This window comes from Euprymna scolopes, chromosome 41 (genome assembly GCF_053919585.1).
Source record: "Euprymna scolopes isolate OS-2025 chromosome 41, ASM5391958v1, whole genome shotgun sequence".
Classification (NCBI taxonomy): Eukaryota; Metazoa; Mollusca; class Cephalopoda; order Sepiida; family Sepiolidae; genus Euprymna; species Euprymna scolopes.
The window spans coordinates 48158392-48185055 of record NC_136522.1 but is presented as its reverse complement, the minus strand read 5'-3'; the positions used below and the strand labels follow the sequence as shown (position 1 = coordinate 48185055).

At 32.2% G+C, this 26664-nt stretch overlaps 1 protein-coding gene across 17 annotated transcripts in view; it reads right to left on the bottom strand.

The window, feature by feature from the left end:
• LOC145266513 (liprin-beta-1-like) overlaps nucleotides 1-26664 on the bottom strand; it is an 840289-nt gene that overhangs the window by 103942 nt on the left and 709683 nt on the right. For all 17 annotated transcript variants that reach the window (XM_080122251.1, XM_080122249.1, XM_080122253.1 and 14 more), the window contains 2 exons: nucleotides 25248-25302; nucleotides 21111-21268 (listed from right to left, as the gene is read on the bottom strand). In XM_080122251.1, coding sequence (XP_079978377.1) covers nucleotides 21111-21268; nucleotides 25248-25302 — 213 coding nt within the window. The remainder of the gene's footprint in view (nucleotides 1-21110; nucleotides 21269-25247; nucleotides 25303-26664) is intronic.

Sequence of the window (26664 nt, the reverse complement as noted above, 5' to 3'; positions counted from 1 at the left end):
AATTTAGATTCACATAACCAAATTTTTAAAAATTGATAAGAAAATTTAGATTCACATGACCAAATTTTTAAAAATTGATAAGAAAATTTAGATTCACATAACCAAATTTTTAAAAATTGATAAGAAAATTTAGATTCACATAACCAAATTTTTAAAAATTGATAAAATTTAGATTCACATGACCAAATTTTTAAAAATTGATAAAATTTAGATTCACATGACCAAATTTTTAAAAATTGATAAGAAAATTTAGATTCACATGACCAAATTTTTAAAAATTGATAAGAAAATTTAGATTCACATAACCAAATTTTTAAAAATTGATAAGAAAATTTAGATTCATATGACCAAATTTTTAAAAATTGATAAAATTTAGATTCACATGACCAAATTTTTAAAAATTGATAAGAAAATTTAGATTCACATAACCAAATTTTTAAAAATTGATAAAATTTAGATTCACATGACCAAATTTTTAAAAATTGATAAGAAAATTTAGATTCACATAACCAAATTTTTAAAAATTGATAAGAAAATTTAGATTCATATGACCAAATTTTTAAAAATTGATAAAATTTAGATTCACATGACCAAATTTTTAAAAATTGATAAAATTTAGATTCACATAACCAAATTTTTAAAAATTGATAAGAAAATTTAGATTCCCATAACCAAATTTTTAAAAATTGATAAAATTTAGATTCACATAACCAAATTTTTAAAAATTGATAAGAAAATTTAGATTCACATAACCAAATTTTTAAAAATTGATAAGAAAATTTAGATTCACATAACCAAATTTTTAAAAATTGATAAGAAAATTTAGATTCACATAACCAAATTTTTAAAAATTGATAAGAAAATTTAGATTCACATAACCAAATTTTTAAAAATTGATAAGAAAATTTAGATTCACATAACCAAATTTTTAAAAATTGATAAGAAAATTTAGATTCATATGACCAAATTTTTAAAAATTGATAAAATTTAGATTCACATGACCAAATTTTTAAAAATTGATAAGAAAATTTAGATTCACATAACCAAATTTTTAAAAATTGATAAGAAAATTTAGATTCACATAACCAAATTTTTAAAAATTGATAAGAAAATTTAGATTCACATAACCAAATTTTTAAAAATTGATAAGAAAATTTAGATTCACATAACCAAATTTTTAAAAATTGATAAGAAAATTTAGATTCACATAACCAAATTTTTAAAAATTGATAATTAAGAAAATTTAGGAAAGAAATCTTCCACGTTGATTGAGAGAAAACAGTATTCAGTTTTATTTCCTAAACATGCTAAATGCTTGCTAATGATGCGAATCCGCTTTAGAATTGCACGGTTTGCAAACTGATGGAAACATATCTAAAACGTCTATCTTCACTTTATTCTTCCACTAGCGAAAAAAGAAATGATTAAGTCCATCATCCCCACTCCCATTTAATTCCAAAAGTCTCCAGGGTCTTAACATATTTCAATTCGAGTTCAATACCATGCAGAACTGCTAAATAGACATACACAGAAAATTTTGGACAAGTATGGTAAAATAGTCCCCAAAAATGGAGTGTTTTTATTAGCCCTAAAAGAGCCCTTGGGGCACACCCAAGAGTTATTGAAACATATAGACAAACAAAATTATATAGAAATCAGTTTGTTACAACTTTTGAAAAAATTTTATAAAAATTTGAGGCATCAATTTTTTTTTAATAAGCACAAAAGTGTCAATTTTAGCCATTTTAACCCAAATGACACCCCTGGGGGGGGGGCAAACAGAGTTTTCCCGGAAAATCCATTTGGTTACTCTTTTTACTCATATCATGTTTAATGTTTGTGCAAAATTTAAAAAAATTCCAAGGCATAGTTATTGAGCAAAGTGTGAATGGACGAACGGACAAAGGTAAATTTACAGGTCCACCCTCCTTTTGTCAGGGGGCCAACAATTTTTTTTTTTTTTACAGAGGCATTACCACTTACCAAGGCCTTAAGGCCACTCGAGGATAAGGGTTAAAGAGCGTACAGTAGAAATTGGACAATATAGTAATCGTTAGTAATGGAAATTTGGTAAATTTGTTAACTTATATGGAACGGCTCATCAAAAACTTGTTTACGTTAGACTTGAAGACAACCCTATTGTAATCAGCTGGAAAGCAGGAAAACGGAAGACAATTCCATAGGCGTGCAGTTCTAATAAAGAAGCTTTGCTCATGGAATCTACGTTTAGGTTTAGGTACAGATAAAGAGTGAGGGAAATTATTGATAGTGATTTCTGTGAGATGAGTGTTTCTTGTTTAAACAAACTATTCATTATGCATTTTATTTCTTCTTTTACATTCAAACATCAGTATCATGTAAGTAATAATGTGTGAGTATTCGTTAATACAAACAACTCCCATCGATATGAAAGCTGTTTTTCATCAATAATAACTTGTAACTTCCATCTATAACTTCTTAACGATACACCAGTATGCATTCTGTGGCACACTGATGTGCCATGGTACAGCCATTTGAAACCACTGCTCTAGCAATTTAAGAGGAAATCTGCTTTTTCTGGATTTATGAAAAGAAGAGTTCTACTTTTACTAGATTTTAAAAAAAAAAAAAAAAAAAAAAAATGAAGAACTCAAATCCACATAACTGCCGTTTTGAATCTATATTTCAGTTAATTATAAATTACAGCTTGTCTTAAAACTCTTTTTCATCTCAAACAAGGCATATTGCCACTTGAATATGAGGTGCTACTAATTGAAATCATGGCTACAACAGATTATGAGGTGAGTTGAGCTGAAAGATACCTGTTCACATTATCTTAATATTTCTGCATGTTAGTACGGTATAGAAACAGAAGAAATTATAAAGTGTAGCAGTTCATAGGATTAAATTATTAGAGTAGAAGGTATTTAGGGACCTGAACAGTGAAGCGGTGGAATTTTGCTGCTTGTCAGATTAGTCAAGAGTATGTACGTGAAGATGTAAGCATTATTAGCTCATCAAACCACATTCCATTAGAGTACTTGGAAAAATAGAAACAGAGATGCCACATTATGGCAAAGGGACAAGGATTGGAGCTCAGCCAATAGTGCAGACCTTTTAGATTTGGAACTCTTTTTGGATTTTGTCTAAGAGACTAGTGGAAGATGCATCTGTCTAAATGTGACAACAATACTTCATGCTGATTCAAACAATTTAAACAACATCTTTTCAAACATAACTTAATCCCAAAACTAAGACATATTTTAGTATATATTTGCATGATTTAAGTATATAAGAAAGAAGACTAAGGAAAACATTGACTTAGCTTTATCATAATAATAGATTTGGTTCTGCCTTCTTGTATTCACCAGATTGATGAATGTGCATAAAACCCTACACATTTCATGACAGTACCTTTCGAACTAACAACTTCCTCTTAGCCAACCCACAAAATATATTCCTGGCACCAGAATTCTTCCTCTCAACTAACCTTTGCCCTAATTTGTAAGTCCCTTATCTTTCAGATGTTAATTTTGTTAAATTTAGATAAGGAAACTTTCAAGTGTCATGGCTGACATTTTTCTTCTTTTTCTCTAAAACCTTATTTCTTTCAAAAGATGATTTTTATTTATTTATTTATTTTTGTTGTTTTTGAAGAATGACAAATTTCATTTAAAGATTTTCTTTGGTCCTTTATTCTTAAAATATTTTTTAGACAAGTCATTGAATTTATTTTGATAAACTTTGTCAATCAATTCATTTGTCACGCATCAATTTAAAAAGTTTAAATCATTTTTTTTTTTTTTCTGAATGTAGATTTTTACTTCGATTTTTGTTTTTCATTTGTAACTATGCAGACTATTTTTTTTTTAACAAAATATTAATTACTAGCAGGATCTGTAGAAATTCCACAGGGGACTCATTCATATGTAATATATTGATGTTGGCATTCTATAGATGTTCAGTGTAAATGGAGACGCTCCGATATTATAGTAGCTTTTTTGTTAAAACTGCAAAAGTATTTATCTAAGATAGTAGGGACGCCCAGCATAGCCCGGTTGTAAAATATGCTTAAATATGATATTTTAAATATTGCAAATTTCGTACATAATATTATAGAGTTAATGTTCTATCGATTTTTATATATTATAAAGTTGCGATTTCAAAATATATATATATATATATATATATATATATATATATATATCCATATGACTTTGGTGCATTAGCTTGAACAGAAACCTAAATAAAAACTTATGAAATAAATATATGTATATATATAACTTGAATTCCTTCAGCCATAATCAAAACTGAAACAAAAACTTATGAAGAATTCTTAATAAAATTATTATTAAAAAAAAACAAGAGATTACTGGTTATTACACCAGTTATAATCGAAACAGAAACTAAAACTTATGAAGAATTCTTGGTAAAATTATTTATGACAAGAAATGGAAGTATATAACAATTAAACAACCCGGATGTAAGTGTGACACAGAAAATAAGACACACACTATTGAATTAATATATAGATTATTCCAGAACAAAGTAGCTCTCTATTGACGAATTTGTCTTTTTTTTTTTTCTTTTTTTTTTTAAAGATGAATGACATGTTGTCTGCAGACAAATGATCTGAAAATGATGCAATGAATGTGCGTCTTAAAGACAGGCTTAGTTCTGAAGGCCTCAGAGGAAGATTAAATTTTGGCAGTGTTCAGAACAGAAAACTTTGATGATATAGCTATGTTGAAAATGGGTGAGAATTCTTCGGAAAGTAGATGTAGAACAGTTGAGATAGCAGGTTCACTTTACAATGGAAGGCAAAGGTAAACATGAGAGGAAGTGATAAAAAAAATGGAGAGAAAGAGAAATAAAGGCCATTGATAGGTTAGTTTGGAAGTCAATCTCTTAAAGGCGTCCAAACACAAAATTTTATCAACAAAGTTTGTTTGTTTGTTTTTTATTTTTAATATTTTTTTATTTTCAAACACGTCACTGAATTTATTCCGCTAAACTTTGTCAATTTTTCTGTCAAGATCAAAGTGTAGTATCTGTTCTCCAGATGCTGCACTTCCATTTCTTGCTCTCTCTCAGTGGAGGATCAGTCCTTCACGACTGAGACAATTTTTTATTTTTGTACCTTTTCTCCATGTTAAAAAACGACCCTGGTGTCTAACTGTCCCGTGGGGAGGCATAGTAAATAGGTACTTACAATTTGTTTCATTTTTCTGTTTTTTAACAGATTAATAATTTTTGTTCAAAAACAAAGGGAAATAACTCCTGTTGAATACAGAGTTACTTGTCTTTTTAAAAAAGATGAATGGCGCGTTCTATGGAGACAAATGCCATCGGACTGATACGATAGATGTGTAATGTGAATCTTAAAAACAAGCTTAGTTCGGATGATCTCAAAGAAAGATTAAATCTGGATAGGATAGGTAGATATTTTGACACTTCAATGGTATAAACACTTTGAAAAAAAAAATGGATGATAGTTCTTGTGTCAACAGATGCAGAACAGTTGAGATAACAGGTCCAGTTCATAGGAAAAGGCCAAGGAAAGCATTGGGGGAAGTAATAAAAATAAAATTGAGATAAAAAAAAAAAAAAGATCCAGGTAAAGACAAACCAAATATGATGAGGTGATGACAATGATGTTGCCTACATTCGAGAGGTTTTATCTACTGATCCATCTGTCACACTTTAGTTTTAAATAACATTTTCATTGCTGAAAGTCAAGATTCAAGGTATGCATTTCATCTTAGAACAGCTGTTCCTATCTGGTGTTGCCCGGTTGTCTTTTTACTTACAATTTACTTTTTTTATTTTTTTCAAATTATACAGATTTGGGGGGGGGGGGGCAAAAGGGAAGCAACTCTGCATTGACAAATACAAACGTCTTTTTAAGGTGTCATCTGTATGAAGATAATTGCGATTTGTTTTAAGTATTTCATCAAAAGAATTAAATCAAATTATATTTTATTCTTCCTCAACCTGTTGCAACGATCCACTGAACTGTCAAACCAGAATCAGATATTGATTTTTAAAAAGAAATCCATCGATGACAGATCTTGAGCGTGTAGTGCAATAGGGTAAAAAAAGGACTGATTAATTTTAACAGATCAAAAACTTTTATCTTTTCAACGTAAACGCTCTGATCCCCACTTGGCCCCAATTGATATGAACGGCTCTCGTCTAAAAGAGGCTTCCTGTTTTGGCAAACTTCTGCGTCTGACCTTGACTCCTGACCTGAAATGGAAGACTTTCATAAAATCTGTTGCCAGGGTCATTGGAAAATGGTTGCATCATCCTACCATTTCAGAAGGTATCTAACTCCTAACCCAATCCTTTACCTATATAAGAGCCAGACATGTCATAAAATGGAGTACTAGGGAGGAGCTGCTCAGAGCATCTTGTTCTTCCTTGAGAAAATTCAAAACCGGCTTTGAAACCTAATAGGTGATGCCCTTTATTCTTCCCTGCAACCTCTTTCCCACAGAAGAGATGTTGTGAGTTTGTCTCTGGTCTATATTTCTTTTCATAGAAGTGCTCGTCTGAGTTTCAATCAATGCCCCCCCCCTTGCCAAACTTTCACAAAAAACACTTGTCTAGCAACAACCATCAACAGTTTCCTCCATTTTCTATCTGTGCCTAAATCTAAACACAAATTCTATGAACAAAGCTTTTTTTTCTAGAACTTTGTGGAACAGTTCTGCTGATCTGCTTTCCAGCTGACTACAATATGGTTGCCTTCAAGTCCAATGTAAACAAGTTCTTGTTGAACTGCCTCCCTAAATAATCCATTTCTACCTCAACTCCAGCACTATCTATTAATACACTGTTATCTTGGTGACCATCGTACACTCATTAACCCTTATCCTCAAGTGGCCTTCAAGCCTTGATGAGTGGTAACTTCTATGTCAAAAAAAAAAAGAGACTAACTTTACTCTATGTATTAGAAGATGTGTCCAATAATTTCTAGAAATGGATCTATCCATCAATTAGTCCGTCATGCTTATATGCATCAGTCAGACATGATGAAACTTCAATTGGAAAAAACAAAAAACTTTTGGTAGTTGTCCAGAATTCTCTCCATATTAAAAAAGAAAAATACAGAAAAATCTTTATGGTGTTGGAACAAAAAGATTATCTTCTAAAAATCATATAAATTGATCAAGTTATTTAATTTTATAAAAAAAAAAAAAAAAAAAAAAAGATTGTTAAATGATTTTAATCAATTAATGAGAAATCGTAGGCATTACAGGTTAATCTCTCAAGTTTTAATTATTGTGGAGTTATCTTCCTTTGTTACTTTAAGATGGTGATGCGAGACAGTCCTTTTTTGTTTAGTCATAAAATTTGATTTTCTTGGTTAAAAATAAAATTACTTGATCAATTTATGTAATTTTTGGAATATGACATTTTCATTTCGTTAAGAGCATGTACATGACAAATTTTTATTTTTTAACAGAGGAAATTCTGGACAATTCTTTTAGTAACAAAACTATATCTTTATGAAATCAATAGATATATAAAAAACTAAAACTTAACATATGAGGTGCCTTCAATAAGTTTCCAGACTTTTTGTACAGGCATTAAAAATTGTTGCAGACTCTTGAAAATTCAGTTATTTCTATAATTCTTATGAGATAACTAATTTTTATGATTTCAGGTTCAAATGAACAGCTACATCGGGAATTGGAGTACACCCTAATAAAGTCTGATTGCTACAGCTGGTGAATTTCAAAAATACAATATGGACAGGAGGAGACTTTCGAAGAACGATATGCAATAAAATTCTGTTTTAAACTTGGAAAGAAGTCACAGAAACGTATAGAATGCTTCAGACTGCTTTTGGACCATCTTGCATGAACCGAACGTCAGTTTTTGAGTGGCATAATAGATTCAGGGAAGGCGGGGAGTCTGTGAGGGATGATGAGAGGTATGGGAGGAGTAAGACAGTCAGAACACCAGAGTTGATTGGCCAAATAAAGAATTTCATGGATAAGGACTATCGTGTGTCTATAGAGATATAAGTGCGCAGTTTGATGTTAGTGTTAGTACTGTACACACAATTATTCGCTAGTAACTGAAGATGCGGAGGATTTGCACCCATGCACCAGTCCACAACTCCATCGTTGTCACAGACTATTTAACCAAGATGAGGCATCAATACAGTTTCTCACCCTCCCTGTAGTCCAGACCTTGCTCCCTATGACTTTTGGTTATTCCCTAAGCTCAAGGAAAACTTTAGAGACTGTAGTTATGAGGTAATTGAGGAGATGAAAGAAGCTGTGACGAGGGTCATTGACATGCTTACACAAGAGGACTTCCATGGGATCTTTCAGAAGTTGTTAGAACGGTACAAGTGCATTGAAGAGAGAGGAGGTTAGTAATTGTCTGTATTTTTGAGATGAGGTGTTTTCATTTATTGAGATTGTCGGACTGACTTCCTCATCTTGGTTGTTATAGTCACAACGTTTCGGCCGTTTTGCCCTCCAGCCTTCATCAGGTGTTTTGTATCAAACTGGGGAACCGTTTGTTAGGAGTCTTGAACCCAACCCATTATTATTATTACAGGGGTACCATGTTCGGACTCCAGCTAGGCTCTGGGACATAGTTGCTGATTCTCTGTTTTGAATGATACTTTTCACTGCCTTCATTCAGGATTGAACTCAGCACCTCTAGAGAGGAGGTTACTTCGAAGGGGACTAGAGTTTCATGTGTGTACTATCGATAACAGTTCCTATATGAAAAAAGTTTGGAAACTTATTGAAGACACCTCATACATCACAAATTTTTATCTTTGTTTTTTTTTAACAGAGGGAATTCTGGGTAAGAACCATTCTTTTAGTAAGAAAAGTGTATCTTTATGAAATTGATAGATATATTAAGACACTAAACATGAACATAATTTGTAATACGATGATTATGTTGAAACTATAAAACAACTTCAAACAGATTCAAAATAAAACATTTTACTAACATATACTTCACACTATGTACATTTGACTTGTTTTAATTTTTTTAATTTCTTTTCCTAGTTTTTGTTTTTACTGTTTTACTTTCTTTTTCATCTTTTGTGCCAGTTGAAGAATCATTATCTTAGTTGGCTTTGATCTTCAAGTCTTATGCTTTCTTTAGTTTTTCTCTTAATTTGAATTCTTTGATTCATATCTCCATTACACTAAAATCTGACATCCCAGATAAACCCAGAATATTTTCATAACTAATTACAAAAACAGTAAAAAGAAAAGTAGGAAAAAGTTTTTAATTTTTTTAAATTTTTAATTATTGATCACATGACCCCACAACGTTATTGCACTTCATATGATCAAAATGAAATATACTTATCTAAATTACATTGAATAAATGTTTGATGGTGATGAGGATCTGTCTTCGGTTTCAATTTAAAGTTTGGGGAAATGATTTCAAATGTTCATTAAAAATAAATTTAAATAATTGAAAAAGATAAACGACAAAAATAACAAAAAAAAAACAGCAAAAAACACAGCAATAAAAACGATTGAAAAGCCAAAACAAGCATAAAAAATTAAACTAAACATCTAAAAAGATAGTGAAATCATTTGCACACAAAACATGAGATCAGAGGTTAGGAGATGCATGAAAGGAAATTGGACTCCGGACCAGTTTTAAAAAAAATTAATTCTTGAAAAAATTTAAAAAAATGGCCACTTGCCAAACTCGAACTTTACACTTTTCAAACATTTACTAAAATAAACGGAACTTCAGTTTACTAATCCCCTTCTCCTGAATAGAACATTTATTATCTCATCCCAGTGAGACAACTAGACTCCAGTTTAAAAAAAGAATACTGAATTTGACACCCAACTTCTGTCCATCCTTCTCAGTCAGAGACACAATGCAGGTTAAATCTTCTTAAACTAAACTTTTTTTATTATTATTATTATTTCAAATAAAACAACAAAAACCCTTTAAGGTGGATCCCAAAATCTGATAAAGAAAACCAGAGTTGGACATTCAAGTGGTAAGAAAAAAAAACTCTCAGTTGGAAATCTAACTAAAATAGAAAAACAAAAACAAGTTTGTATTCTGTGGAGATTCGTGATTTGTATTTTGTAAATTCAAGGTGAATGGCATCAATGCTGATATATAAGATGCCTTCAATAAGTTTCCAGACTTTTTCTACAGGTATTTAAAATTGTTGTTGACTCTTGAAAATTCAGTATGTTATTTCTATACATCTTATGAGATAACTAATTTTTATGATTTCAGGTTCAAATGAACAGCTACATCAGGAATTGGAATACACCCTAATAAAGTCTGATTGTAACAGCTGGTGAATTCAAAAATACAATCTGGACGTGAGGACACTTTCGAAGAATAATATGCAACAAAATTCTGTTTTAAACTTGGAAAAAAAAGTCACAGAAACATATGGAATTCTTCAGACTGCTTTTGGACCATCTTGCATGAATCAAGCATCAGTTTTTGGTGGCATAAGAGATTCAAGGAAGGCAGGAAGTCTGTGAGGAATGATGAGGTGTGGGAGGAGTAAGGAAGTCAGAACACCAGAACTGATTGGCCAAATAAAGAATTTCATGGATAAGGATGGTCGTGTACACACAATTATTCGTGAGGAACTGAAGATGCGGAAGATTTGCACAAAGTTTGTCCCAAGAGTGTTCCATCCTTGTCACAGACTATTTGACCAAGATGGGTATCAAGACAGTTCCTCACCTTCCCTATTGTCCAGACCTTGCTTTTTGTGACTTTTGTTTAGTTAAAGAAAAACCTTAGAGGCTGTCAACAATTGAGGAGATGAAAGAGGTTGTGATGAGGGTCATTGACATGCGCACAAAACGACTTCCATGGAGTCGGTCAGATTGCAGCCGGAGGAGATTACTTCGAAGGGGACTAGAAGAATTTCATGTGTGCACTATCAATAAAAGTACCCATATGAAAAAAGTTTGGAAACTTATTGAAGGCACCACGTAAGCAAAGAATGTTGTAATTTCAGAACCACTATTTCTTATTAATTGCTCTACTAAAGCACGAGATGCTAAGCTTCTCTACAAAGTGAAAAAAAAAAATATGTTAAACATCTGACTTCTTACCTGTACACTTAAAGAAACAAAATGAAATTAATAAACCCATAGCAAAAGAATGGAAGAAATATAAACCCACAATGTAGACAATTCCTATTGTGCGGATTATTTGGACTGCGGTTCTCTTTATTTAGTGTTATTCGCACAACATTTTGACTCAAGTAACTTCCAACCTTTTTCAGGTGCATATTGCCAAACCAGAAAATCTTTTAATTGAATTCAAGAATCTGCATCAAATTTCAAACAGAACTCTTTATATAATCTAGGTGGGGTGGGGGTGGGGCACATGATCTCATTCTGTCAGTTATTACTGAATAAGATATCCTAGGCAATTGTATTCCGAGTATTGCCTGCACTTAAGATTTAACCTTAAACCGCTGTAACACTTTCTTCAAGTGTATCTTGTCAAACTAAGGGATCTTTCTGTTTAACTTGGGAATCTGCACAGAATTTCGAATGAAACCCTTTATTTAATCTATGGAGCTAACATGCACTCATTCTGTCGGACACGATTCGGTAGATGTCCTAAATAATCCGCAATTGTCTTTTTGATTGTTGCCTACACCGAGGATTGAACCTTCGACCTCTAGAAGAGTGTAACTTACAGCTGAATTTTACCAAATACTTTATCCACTACACCGCAGGCTCTTGCAGACTTCTGAATCAACTAGCAGTCTACTCAGAGTGTTTCAGGATTCTGCTCTAGTCAGGTGTATCTCAGATGCCTGATGTAAAGTTTAAATTTAGATGGGCATTTCTAAGTGTGTAGCTAGCCAGCTACCTAATCTGAACGATGTCTTAAAAACGCGTACATTCAAGCGTCCCTTTCCTGGATTCAATATTAAATCCAAAATATCTGCGTGTATATTTAAATTTCTTGTCTACTTCTCAAATCTGGGTAAAGAAAATTGATTATCTTCAATTTACCACTTAAGTTTGCTCTTAGCTTATCTGTATTGTGATCTTTCCTTAGTCTTGCTGGGCTGGATTCCTGAACAGGAGTTCATCTAGTCTGGTGGAGTACCCAACTAAATGCCGTTACTTGAGGCAGCATCACTTGGAGAAGGTGCACCATTCCTTGTATGAGCCAGTCTATAGCTGTATCGAGTGGATCTTATTTGGCTTTTGCATACTATAAGGTTATTTTAAGTATTTGGTCAGAGTTTACTTGCAAGGCAAAGCATCCTTATGTCCCGTTATCCTCACAAACCCCTGTGCAGAGAGAGATCAAAGATACCTGAGGATAGTAGGCATTCAAACTCTCAGAATGTATATATTTTTTTTTCAATAAATAATTGTTTTAATACCTACAAACACTAGTTTCATGCTTATGCAATCATCAGTGCAGGAATTGATATTTACTGTTGGTTGGGAGATTCTTGGCTTCGTGGGAAAGTGTTTTTCCTCTCAGCCACCTGGAATTAACCTTAAAATGGAAGTGAATTTAGATACTTATAAAGCTGTTTACATGGGCTTGTCATAATCAATGGCCATGAGAGTATTTAACAAACAGGAACTTTAAGATGGTGCATGTATTCTAATTGACTGCTTTTTTTTTTCAATTCACTAAATACGGTTCAACTTTAATCTTCTTACAGAGGTTTTATAACTACATTTTTTTCAATATGTTTAATTATGGGAGTATACCTTCAAAATCTTGAGAATTTGTGAGCAGAGAGAAATAGATTCAATTGTAGTATTTAGTATCTGTCAAGCTTAAAAATGCAGAATATTTATTTTTGTTGATAAAAATCATATTTTTAATCCGGAAACAATCTGGAATAAAACTAAAATAAAATGTATATTTTATAAAAACAAATTTTCTGGTAACATCTTTTGTCCAGAAAACTTGTATTTTTATTAATTTATTTTTATTTTTTTTTTTTGTAATTTTAAAAATATGGTCTCTAACCAATTCAGTGTGTAAAATGAAGTGATCGTTACACACGCACAAAAAAAAAAAAAAATGAAATAAAATAAAAAATAAATACATAAATCATGTACACAATTTAAATCTGACAAAATATAACATCAAACGAAAACAATATTCATTTTCGAAAAGAGACATTAAGAACCGGAAGTCTAATGAGAATGAGAATATAAAAAAATTTGAAGAGCAGCAACGAAAATGAAAGAATAAGAACAGCAAAATAAGAATGAGAATAAAAAAGAATGAAAAATGATGCAAAAACGAAAGAGTAAAAGCAAGAACGAAAAACAACAGAATGAGAAAATAAAGGGAATAGATGAGAACGAAAAAGTAAAGAAAATTGAAAAAAAAAAAAAACAAAGGAAAAAAATATCAACAACAAAAGTAGATAAAATCAAAATGTCTACAATTACCTAGTAGACATTTTGAAATGCATTCGATATTTCATACAAATGAATCAGAGAAAATATTTATACGATACATCGATTTGTCATCTTCTATATATATAAAAGCGAAAATGTATGCATGTGTGTATGTTTGTGTGTCTGCTAAAAACTTTCGACAGACACAACAAAAATTCACAAACTCGGCATCATATTGAAGCTCCATCCTTCGCTCGAAAAATATCGAAAAATTGGCCAAAAACGTTCATTTTTTCACCCCAAAATTGACAATTTTCGACAGGGAGGGAGGGGGGAGTAAACAAAAACGGTCCTCTTGTGACGACGACCGGTTCTATGCATGCGTCAGATGACGTCATGACATGATTTAAAAAAACTCACTAAATTTCATGTACATCGCATTAGGTCAGTTGATTAGCGCGTTGGTTCATTATGTAAACATTTTGGGTTCGAATCGTGGTGTGAGATGTCGTTTTTTTGGGGGGGATTTTTAAAATTTAAATATTGAACCAGTGTTATTTAAGCCATTTTTCACGTAACGATCGTTTTTCTGTTTTTTTTTTTTTACTTCGCTTATCCACTCCCGACCACACACACAAAAACACCCAGGTACCCACTGATTTTTTAAATCTTAATATCGAAACAGGCTTATTTAAGCCATTTGTCACGTGTTCGTTTTTCCGTTTTCATCGTTCATTTGCCTTACGTTAGTTTTTTGTGTTTTTTTTTTTTCAATGTTTTGGTTACCCTCCCCGCTTAAGTTTTAACGTTGTTTTCTTTTTTTACTTCGCTTACAACAAACAAACCTGGTCATTGACGTCGTCGTAACGCTTGACGAATTCTGTGCGCGCACCTGTCAATTTGGTTCTTACTTAAATAAATTCAAACATCTTTCAGTAACTCATTCTGGCTGGCCGATTTTATTTTCAAACTTCGCCTCAGGGCTTCGGGTTCGATCCTACCCCCCCCCCCCGGGTTCTTTTTTATTTAACACCGCACTAGTCTTCTATATATATAAAAGCGAAAATGTGTGTATGTATGTATGCTTTTTGTGTATGTCTGTAAAAGGCTTATTTCACTGGACTTTTTGGTCGGCTCATTCCTTCTTAAAACTTTTTATATCACGTCTAAATCATAATATCTAAGAGTTACGAATGGGGGTCGCCTGTCTATTTAATTTGCCCGACGTTCACGTGCTATTTTTTCCAGATTTTTAGAGCGTTCTGTGTATTTTTCGCTTTTCAGTATAAAACAAACGAAAACTGGCTTGCAACCATGTCATGTTTCAAGGTTAAACATCACACGACTTAAGGTTCTCGCACCTGTTAATTTTATTTTATAAATTAAGAGGTTTTTCATTCCTCTTCTCTCGTGGCCGAAATGGCTAGGTCCCAGGGTTTTTTTTCCATTTCGTTTCCATCTCCGCGTCAAGCGTACTTTCCTACTAAAACTTTTTTTTTTTTTTTTACACCTCCAAACACCCGGCCAACGTTTTTATTGAAGACAGGGTTGTTTTGATCCCCCCCCCCACAACACACACCTACAAACACCCGGGCCACACCGGAGATACCCCCCACTAACCTATAATATAAATCTCACCTGTCTGTTTAAATGCATGTATGTCTGCTTAAAACTTTCGAGCGAGGTGACGGATTTTCATGAGATCAGTATCATTTTGAAGCAACAACAAATATCAAAAATTGGCCAAAAACATTAATTCCTTCACCCTAAACTCGGCCATTTTGTCCAAGGTGGGGTTCAATTTTTTTCGCCAACATTTTAGCAAATCATCGTCACCGTTGGATTGACTTCACTTAATTTAATTGCTCTTGACTTCTGGTTAGACCATGGAGACATGTTTTTAAATCTTTTTTTCTCTCCTTTGCGTTATGGGTTCGAGCTTGCCTGCCTACTACCACCTTTTCTTTTTTTTTAAACACCTCTGCCTACTGTTGTTTTGACCCACCACCCACCCACCCACTACTGCCACTTTTTTTCCCCGGAGTTCCTTACAACACTATCTACACACACCCGGGCACCTCCGCAACTGTTGTTTTGACCGCCCTCCCCGCCGCGGTCCTTATTACACCAGCTAAATAACCAGGCAACGCTGGGTACCCCCGCTAGTTCATTTCCGAAAAGGCATATTAAGAATCGAAAGTCTGCTGGGAATATGAATAAATGAGAATGAAAGAGTAAAAGCAAGAACGAAAAACAACAAGAATGGGAAAATAAACGGAAAGAATGAGAACAAAAAAAAAAAAATGATAAAAAAAAGAAAATTGATAAAAAAGAGATAAACATACAAAAAAAAAATATCACAACAACAAGAGGAAATAAAATCAAAATGTCTACAATAGCTTGTAGACATTTTGAAATGCATTCAATATTTCATACAAATGAATCAGAGAAAATATTTTTTTAGATCCACCAATTCGACACTCATGCTTAAGTTTGAAATCAAACTTTCAATGGTAAACTAACAGACCGAATGAAATCACTCTAAGTAGGAAGTGGAGGGGAAGGATGAGGATGAAATGATGAGAAAGTTGGTTGTTTATTAGATGCGATCAAACCTCACTAGAAGAATTTCTATCCATGAGTCAATCTATCACACTTTCATGCAGACTGAATAGAGGAATAAGAGACTTTTTTCTTTCTTTCTTTTTTTTTTTAAGAATGGAAGACAAGAGGATCATTGGAAATATGTACGAAATGTAAGAAATATGCACACACACTGAACCACAACAAAAAACACAGATAAAAAAAAATGGCTTGCATAGTTTTCAACCTTTTTTAAAAAATTGCTAAATGTTACCTGTAAACTCCAAAAGAAATGCTGAAATAAGGTAATGATCACTATTTAGAAATGATAAATATTTTTTTAAATATTAATGAAAGAAAAAATATAATTGAAAGCTTGAGAACTAATGGAAACATAAAAGAAATGAATAAAAAAAAAATAAATAAAAAAAAATTAAATTTAATGAATTTTAATTATAACTAGCAGGCTCTTCAGTGTTGCCTCGTCGTAAAATATGCTTAAACATGATATTTTATTAATTATGATTACAGAACCAATTCTCTATTGATTATTATATTGTACCCAGCATATAGTAGGGCACCCCCACCCTTAATGGCCCGGTCGTAAAATACACCTTGAGTATATTTTAATTCATGCACATTTCAAATTTATTATTATAGAGCCAATTATTCTATCTATTATTATATTGTACCCAATAAATAGCCATGATTTCAAAAGTTAAAAAATATGATTTTCTAGCCATCAGCTAGAATCAAAACCAAAACATATTTGCTCTCAGACCTTATTCGTTCCCTTCTGAGCTACATCAATACAAACATAAAAAGTTTAAAAAATAACGTTAACCTATGAATATATTTTGAGTATACATAGAAGAGCACTTAAAGTAAACTTATGCCTAGTGAGTTCCAATTTTTAAAAATTTTGACCCGTTAGTAGCTATTTGTACGAGCTAAAGACCAAATTGAATTTGTTCCACAGATCCAAATACCCTATATATCAAGTTTCAAATCTGTAAACCAAAATTTGACAGGAGTTTAGTAGAGACTATTCTTCAGACAGACAAGGTCACTTTTATATGCATAGATTATTAAATAAATTTATAATTGTAAAATAAATATTTTATAAATCATATTTACGAATATACAAATATATACACATGTGCAACGTTATATAGGAATATGTATTTGTTTTCCTAAGGCTTTTTCACAATATTGTATTAGCAGAAAATACATACTATAATATGCTTTAGTTCTGCGATTGAGTTACATTTGAAAAAGAAAAATGTTTTAATTGTTCTGATTAGCCATTCTCGATCATTCTAATATTTCTGAATGATTTTCTAAGCATTTGAATAAAGAGTAACTTTTTTCAGTGCAACCATCTAATTCACATGTGTATCTGTACACACCACAAACATGGATGTAAATTAGATGACAAAACGAGTTTATTTCTATATAAGAATAATAATACTGCAATATAATAACAATGAAGCAAAAGTATAAAAGTAAATAATATTATAACATTATTTTAGTTATGCAAAAACAATATCTTAAAATTGTCATAATGTATGAATAAAAAAAGTGAACGTGTCTGTGTATCTGTGTACATTTCCCTACGCAATAACTCTGTCAATTTTTAGTCTACAGACTCGAAATTTGACATACAGGTTACTGAGATTTGGGAAAATCGATCTGATCGGTTTTTGGTCAGAAATTTGGCGATTAAGGGGTCAAAGTTCAACGATTTGACTTTTGAGAACTCTACCAAACTCCTCCAACAATTTTGGGTCTACGCACTTGAAATTTAAATATAGGTTCCTTGGACATGGATCTAACTTAATAACTTCATTTGAGCCCAAAACAATAAATTTTAAGGGGTCATACTAAAGGCCAAAGTTAAAAAAAAATTGACCTCTGCAGCCTTTTCCAAATTACTCAAACAATTTCTGGTCTAAATATTTGAAATTTTACATAAAGGGTATTCAGAGATAGGGCAAGCTTTTTCATCAGTTTGGGTCGAAAATTTTTAGTTACCAATATATAAATGTATGTATGTATGTCTGTTTGCATGTCTGCCTTAAACTTTCAATAGAGGCGACGGATTTTATCAAGATCAGTATCATTTTAAAGTTGGACCTTTCATACGACAAATATCAAAATATTGGCTAAAAACATTAATATCTTCCCCTTCAACTAGGCACTTTTCTACGGGGGGGGGTCTCTTTTTTCGTCGATATTTTTGAAAGTTATCATCTCCTTTATATGGTCTTTAATTTAAAAAAATGTCGCTTCCGGTTTAGCAGTGGTCGTAACAGCATAAACATTAGGTTTTATCCCGTTCTTTTCCTCCTTTGCGGTACGGGTTCGAGCCTGCCTTCCTACTACCATTTTTTTTTTTTGCTCAACATACACATCTAAACACCCGAGCAACGCCGGGCGCCCATGCTAGTATATATATATATATATATATATATATATATATATATATATATATATATATATATATATATAAGGTAGACATTTAATGAATAATTTTACAAAATAAAATAACTGGCCACTTTGTTCATGTTATTTAACCCCATTAAATTATTTTCTTTGAGGATATGTTAAGTCCCATGTCTATGTTGATAAACTAGACACAATAGACCTCTTGAAAAACAAGCTATTGCTGAAATACAACCTAATTTATCGCGTAAAGCTTGTAAAATAAAAATGGACCTCTTGATTACGGCATATATGCAAGAGTTGCAGAGTCTGAAACTATATTTAAATTATAAATGCCAAAAATTAATCTTTGAAATAAACCATATATTTGTATGATTAGAATATTTTTTCTGTGATTTATAGTGTTTTAAAGTTTGCTGCCTAAAAAAGAAAGAAACCCTTTATAAAGAGATTTGTAAAGCTCATCTATTATAATAAAGTTGTATTTCTGTTTGTCTGTTCAAAATTTGGTAAATATATACAAAAGATGCAGTTTCACAAAATAGATTTTAATACCGAAAACGGACGCTTATATACGTTTATTTCTGCATGATTTCTATATATATATATACCATTTATTCAAAAGGAATGAACATTTAAAAGGTTATCTCATTTGCATATTATAATAAAGAAAATCTGTTTTAATTAGCTCTAAATTTTGAATCTATGCTATGAGATTTTTAAGCTCTGTGATTGTATTTCCCTATTTGAATTTCACAGATGAAGATGACTATGTTTTATGCTTCCAAAAATCCAAAATATGACCAACTTTCAGGAAAATCGTAACAACTTAGGATATTTGGTGTATCTTAAATAGTATAGGTGTATCTTAAATAGTATAGGTGTATCTTAAATAGTATAGGTGTATCTTAAATAGTATAGGTGTATCTTAAATAGTATAGGTGTATCTTAAATAGTATAGGTGTACCTTAAATAGTATAGGTGTACCTTAAATAGTATAGGTGTACCTTAAATAGTATAGGTGTATCTTAAATAGTATAGGTGTATCTTAAATAGTATAGGTGTATCTTAAATAGTATAGGTGTATCTTAAATAGTATAGGTGTACCTTAAATAGTATAGGTGTACCTTAAATAGTATAGGTGTATCTTAAATAGTATAGGTGTATCTTAAATAGTATTTGACTAAACCCTTCACCCGGCAATATTTTTTTTTTTTTACTTGGCAACGCCAGGTATGTACAGCTACTTTAAAATAAATAGATTTTGAATTATCAGTTTTTAAATTAGAACATAGGGTGGAGCAGGTGCTAGTATAATTGCAAGATTTAAACATTCAAGAAACTTCTGCGATTATGTCAATGAAGGGAAGTGGCACGTGCACAAAGTATGATAATGTATGGAAGTAAAATCTAACTAGTGATGGTTAACGACAGAGTTGGAGAGAGTTTCTATTTATACAGAGTACAACAGATCAAAAGAGCTTTAGAGAATCGAGATGAGCTGATGTAAACTGACGAATGCAGTTTCAGCAGAAGACGCAGACAGGGAATTTAACATTTAGAGAGTCAACGGTGTCACACACACACCCAGAATACAACTGATATTTGCAGAATATGCCAAAGTTGGTGTTTTATGTATTTTGTTTTATTTTTTTTTTATATTTGTGAACCATATACATATCTCCTAAGTAACCACCAACGTGAGATGATGACATTGCCAGAAGAAAGAAGAAATTCACGGCACACAATGTTGGCGTTGGCGTGGTTGCCAAGCGGGAGGCATGTATCACACCTGCCAACTAACTCTGCTACCTTTTACCAACCCAAACACACTCATACATTCTTTCAGTGTGACCAAATCAATGAAGTCTCCTGTTCTGCACACATACCTCTAAACTCTCCAAATTTAATCTTTGTGTATGTGAGAGAGAGTTTGTTCCCTATGGACTCGAAAACAGCTGGACTGACTTCTTTTTTTAAAATTTTACATGAATGTACTTCATGTGTCTAGGAGTGTTCTTACATAGTTTTAGTATGTATGTTGGTGAAAAGACAATGGATAGGAAGTTGTTCACTAAGGAAGACAAAAAGAAGCTGAGGTGGGATTGTTGATAAAGGTGTGGCAGACAAAAGGGAGATACTTTTAGAGTTAGTTTTATGATTGGCAATGAATTTTGTAACTGTTTTACGATGGTTGGATATGGTTTGCGGACAGTCTTGGGTTTGCAATAATCATAGATGACAGTGTTGAAGACAGTTGCAAGTTGGAAACAGTCAAAGCTCGATCATGGGTCGGAGGAGATGGGGAAATGAATGCATCAATCGATAGATGAACACAGCCCAACATAAAACTAAGATGTGGACTTAAGTAGAGAGTCGATGGTGTCACACATACATCTAGAATGCAACTGATATTTGAAGAAGATGTCGGAGTTTGTGTTTTTGTGTTTTATTTTTACCTCCTTTCCTCTTGTGAGAGATGATGACATGGCCAGAAGAGATGAAGGAGAAGAAATAAAGGCACACAATGCTTAGGTTGGCAATCGCTGTCAAGTAAGGTAACACATGGTTTTATCACATTAAAAGCAGTGGTGTGTAAATGGTCACTACAGATCAGTAAAGATTCAAACTTGATATAATCAATTCCATATTCTACCAATGTATCCATTGACCCAATATGTTCATAAAGTTTAAATCAAGAGAATAGAAGAAGTAACTCACTTTGTCCCCTGAGTGTGACATTTCTTCACAGCTATTTGAGCGGACAAGAGTGCCTGTTCTCTGACAATAGGAATCAGGAGGTGCCGGAGATATTGGACTAGCCAAAGGTTTGTCGGGACTGGTGGTCTTGTGGTTTTTCTGGATGCCATTACCAGAGGCTGAAAGAAGAAAAAGAGGGATTCATTTAAAAAAATATATCTGGATGAGAGAAAAAAGGGGGCGGGGGGAGAAACAGAGCAAAAGAAAGTGAAAACAGAAAAGAGGGAGGAGGCAAAAAAGAGAAAATGTTAAATTGGATAGAAAAGAGGAAGAAAAAAAAAAGACAAAAAAGTGATCACATTTTTTGATACATTAAAATTCATCACCATCACCTATTACACAAAGGACAGTTTTCTGTGTGTGTATGTCTAGCTAAAAAAACAAAATACAAAAGAAAAACCTATAAAGTTGGTGTATTCTTGATTGATGCTGCTGTGGATGAATAATATTTAAAATTAAAAACAACTTATTTATTCATCGTCATCACCTATTATATTAAGGACAGTTGTCTGTGTGTGTGTTTATATGTCTAGCTAAAAAAAAAAAATACAAAAAAATCCCCACAAAGTAGTTGCATTCTTGATTGACGTTGCCTTGGATGAATAATATTTAAAATTAAAGAAAAACAACTTATCCCCCATTAAATATTCTAATTTGTTTTCCCTTTGTTTTCTTTTATCCTTATACTTTTAATATGGAAAACAATCATAGAACTAGTACACACACATGACTTATGTTTAACTCGTTTTTCCTTTTATATATATATATATATATATATATATATAAATAATGCTACATAAGTCTTTGGGTGGTGTACAATTGAATTTATGATTTTAAAATAAAATATCCATTTGTAAATGCGTGGGCTTTATTAATTTGTTTTTATTACAGATTGGAATTTTATTTTGATTCATGTATAAAAAAATGTCACATACATCAAAATTAATTTCATTTTAAAATAGTAAAATGACTTATGCATCACCATGCAGGTGTGTGTATATATATATATATATATATATATATATATATATATACTAGCAGGGAGATCTGGCATTGTCTGGGATTGGATGATGATCAACAAATGTTTCACACTCCCATATTATTTACTGTCAAAGTAGAGGGAATATGGTAAAGAAAAAGGTGATTACACATATTTACCATATTCCCTCTGCTTAACTTATTTTGTTTTCAAGTAAGATCTTTGACTTACTTGTTTCATCAAATACTTCTGGATGCAAAATCCGATCCCGCATTTTGCTAATTCCTACCCTCTGATGAGAAGGAGAGTATTTCTTCGAAACTTCGCGGATTAAGGACTATCCATTTATCTAGTGTTTCCTTTTCAGATTAAATATGTTTTTTAACTCATTTCAAAATGTTTTTTAACATATTTTATTAACTGTTTGCTCATATTATAAGCTCTATTTCCTATTTGGTTTTATCGAGCTTTTATGTCTGGCTGAGATAATTTTATAAATATTAATTCTTTAATATTTATAATTTACTTTAATTTTACCATCTTTGATCATTTTGGTAAATTCAATTGTAATTTTCATTTTATATATATATATAATATATATATATATATATATATATATATATAAAATGATTAAATATATATGGAAATTTAAGCAATCATTTGATTTAACAAATGTATATCACACTTTACGTATTTAAAAATTAAAAACATTTTACAATTATACATTATTAAAATTTAACATTCGAATTAAATTATCAAATAATCAGCGGGGAAAGCTGGATCTATTCTGAATTCAAACATGTTTTTGGCGATTTTAATATACTTTTAGCAATTTTATTAGCAATGGTTGGTAGGTTGTTTTTGTTTTACAGCATATCAACCCCTTTTCAGGTTAACTAATGCTGAATCCAGTGATTTTGAAGAACAATTTTTTTAATAAAATATGTTTGTGTTTTTTCAAGTCGGTTTCTATTTAACCCATAGTTGGGACCTTAACAGGTACTACCACTCCAGGTCAGAGTGGACCTGGGAGTAATGGCAATTAAAGGGTGGCTCCACACTCCCCAAAGCCCGCGAGCTGGGGCCTCACCAGCGGATATAGTTTAAGGTCATATCCAGGCCCTATTGGCAATGGATATTTGAAAACAATATGGACTGATATTTCTATTCAATATCAGTGGATACCTTAGCTACTATATATATTAGTTAAATATTGTTGTGCATGTTCCCTCATATATAAATAGGATATATTGTAGATACAGGTCAGCAGAATTCAAATAGGTTATTTTGCTAGAGATTTTTTCCCTCAGGCCCCAAAATAAACAGAATCTAGATGATTCTTATTATGACCTTTTCCCTGTTAATTGTGGCAGTATGCCGATCCTGTGCATTTCTAAGAAATCCATCCTCCCAGGCCTTGCTAATTGCCTGAGGTGTTCCTACCTGGAAATGTTGACAGGTTTGTTCAGAAACTTTTTGCAAGTCAGAATGCTTCTCCTTAGGAGCACTGACTTTTCAATCCCACTTTCCGACCCTTGTGTCACATTTCTCATCATGAGAGAAAAATGTGACACAAATGAGTGATTTCCAGAGAATAAGCTATACTGTGAGAATTGGAAACAACAATGTTTAGTCGGATATTATGTCAGACGAGTGAGCAAAAATGTAACAGCTGTTATCTTACGCTTCTGGATTGGAGTTCAAAAGAGACGTGTCACAAGATTATCTAACAAATTGTTATAGTAAAAAAGCCATGAGCTTATGAAATAATTGTTTCTCTGTCTCTCCCCATCTTTTGACTTGTGGCACTATGATGAAGATGTATTAAACCTTGTTTCATTAGATGTTGAGTAATTAATGATTACTTGTTTACTTTATGAGATTTTAATTGCTTTCTTGCACATTGAATGTTTTAGATGGTGGAACGAAGAGCAAATGAAATGAATAGAGGTGTTATATATTGGGACCCTACGATGGTAGGTGGAAATCATGTTAACTAGAATGAATTTAAAGAGTATTTCATTAAGTTCACATTAGGATGGTCTGGCAGCACCCAGCAAGGTTCAGACAATTTTAACCAGCTAAAGATCCAGAAAAGAGTGGCCTGTAAAACATCCAATCATTTGAGGCCTCTAGCGCTGCTCTGCGACTTTTAGTTTCGGAGGAGATAGAGTTTGAAAATATGGAGACAAACAGACAGACCATCCGACAGGCAGACATATAGCCGTTTATATATTAGATTACAAGGGTTGTCCCAAAAGTAAAACTTTCTACTTTTTTTTTTACTCAAAAAGTTGAAGAGGTATGAAGACAGGAGTAGTATCATTAAAACAAGCACTCTTTTGTGTGCTAGGATTTATTTTTCTTCATAGTCAAAGCAGTACTGTGCCTTGTTTGGGATGAAAATGAAAAAAAAAAAAGTTAAACGTTTAAGAGCTATAAAGGCAGCAGTGGTACCATTGAAACGAGTGACCTTCTGTCCTCAGGAATTTATTTTTCTACATAATCAAAACCATTCTCAATGCACTTTTGCCAGGAATTCAATGATGCATCTCTGCTTCTGATGCATGTCCATGACAGGGATGGCTTTCTTAGAGTCTCACGCCATCAATATCTGAAATAGATAAACTTTCAGGTCATGAATACAGGAGTTCAATCATCATAACAATGCAATTTTCAATCTTCTCTGATCCATTCAGACGGAATAAAAAATAGGAGGCATTACTTTTGGAGCGTCCTTCGTATTATTTAAAATGTTATGAGGAGATATATGTTATGCATCAATTTTCAATATTTAGTTCAACATGTTCTTCTCTTCATTAAACATTTTATTGTTTTCGAAAATGTTGCTGCGTGCAAAGAAACAGAAAACAGAACATGAAAATAGTAATAAAATAATATAACTTGTGCTCATACACACATTTTGGTGCTGGGTTTCTGAAATGAATTTGGAAAGAAATTCTTGAAGCAAAAGTCAACAGTAGACTTTTTTTTTTTACTTTAGGTCATCAGAGATGATAATTTAATTTTTCATGTATAAATTACTTATGTAATTCTTGATTGTATAACGAAATACAGACACATTGTGCAAGAAGGTCGAATAAAAGAATAGTTCTTACTTGGTGTGCTTGTGGCATTTGGTCCAGATGAGTGTTTTTCTTTAAATTCTTCAATCTGACAAAATAAATTCACAAATAAAAATAAATTTCAATGAAAATAAAATAAATAAATATAAAAATAAAAAAAATCTTTAAATAAAAAATAACAGTGAAATCAAATAAATTATAACAAAACATCAAATAATGTTTAGGAATTTTTGCAGTGAGGATTGATAATTTGTATTTTTTTTTGTTGTACTAACTAGCAAGCCACTCCCTGTTGCCCGGTCGTAAAATATGCTTATACAAGACATGCATGCGTAGTCCCCTCTCTGGTGCTGCATGTGAGATGATACCACAAAAAATAGTGAAGAAACGATGAATGTGAGAAGTGAATGTTGCCTTCACATTTTCGCCAAGTTTCAGAAAAATCTAATGAATGGGGCAAAAATTATGGAGTAAAAAATGTAATTTTTTGCAATTTTGGGGCTTTTGTGACCTCTTGAGCTCCTGGGAATGCTGAATCCCAGTGAAAATGGAAAAACGGTGCAGTTTAATGCCTTAAGATATGTATATTTGAATTCAGCACCATGAAAACCACTATAAAGATATATACATCAAGTTTTTTGGTAATATGAAAAAAGAGCTCCAAAAAGGCATGTTTTTTTAACCCTAAAAGTCCTAGAGGAATGTGAACCAGAATTTTGCCAGGGTCACCCATACTGAATTTATATTAAAAACAATAGCCTCCACATTTTGGCCAAGTTTCAGGAAAATCTAATGGATGGATCAAACGCTATGGGGCAAAAAGTGTAATTTTTGGCCATTTTTGACCTTTTTTGAACCCTTGGGCATGCCGAATCACAGTGTAAATGGATAACAGTGCAGTTTCAGGCCTTAACACATGTATATTTGAGTTGACCACCGTGAAAAACCATTATATAGTCAGACATATCAAGTTTTTGTTGAGAAATATGAAAATAAGAGAGTCACAAAAAGTAGCGCTTTTAGCACTAAAAGTCCCCGGGGATGTGAACCAGAATTTTGCCAGGGTCACCTATACTGGATTTATATTAAGAACAATGGGCTCCATATTTTGGCCAAGTTTCAGAAAAATTTAATGGATGGATCAAAAGTTATGGAGCAAAACGTGTAATTTTTGGCCATTTTGGGATATTTTTTACCTCTTTTGGGAATTTTTGCCAAAAAAAAAATTTTTTTACTGTGCACATTTATTTAATGAAATACAATTTGTGGCAAAATTTCAGGAAAAAGTAATGGACGGTTATCTGGCAATTGTCTGGAATAATGGACGCAAGCCACTGATAACATAGGTCCCTCTCCAATAAATCGAGGGACCAATATGATATTTTAATTTAAGTAGATTTCATATTTATCCATACTGTATTGATTATTATATTGTACCCAATATATAGTA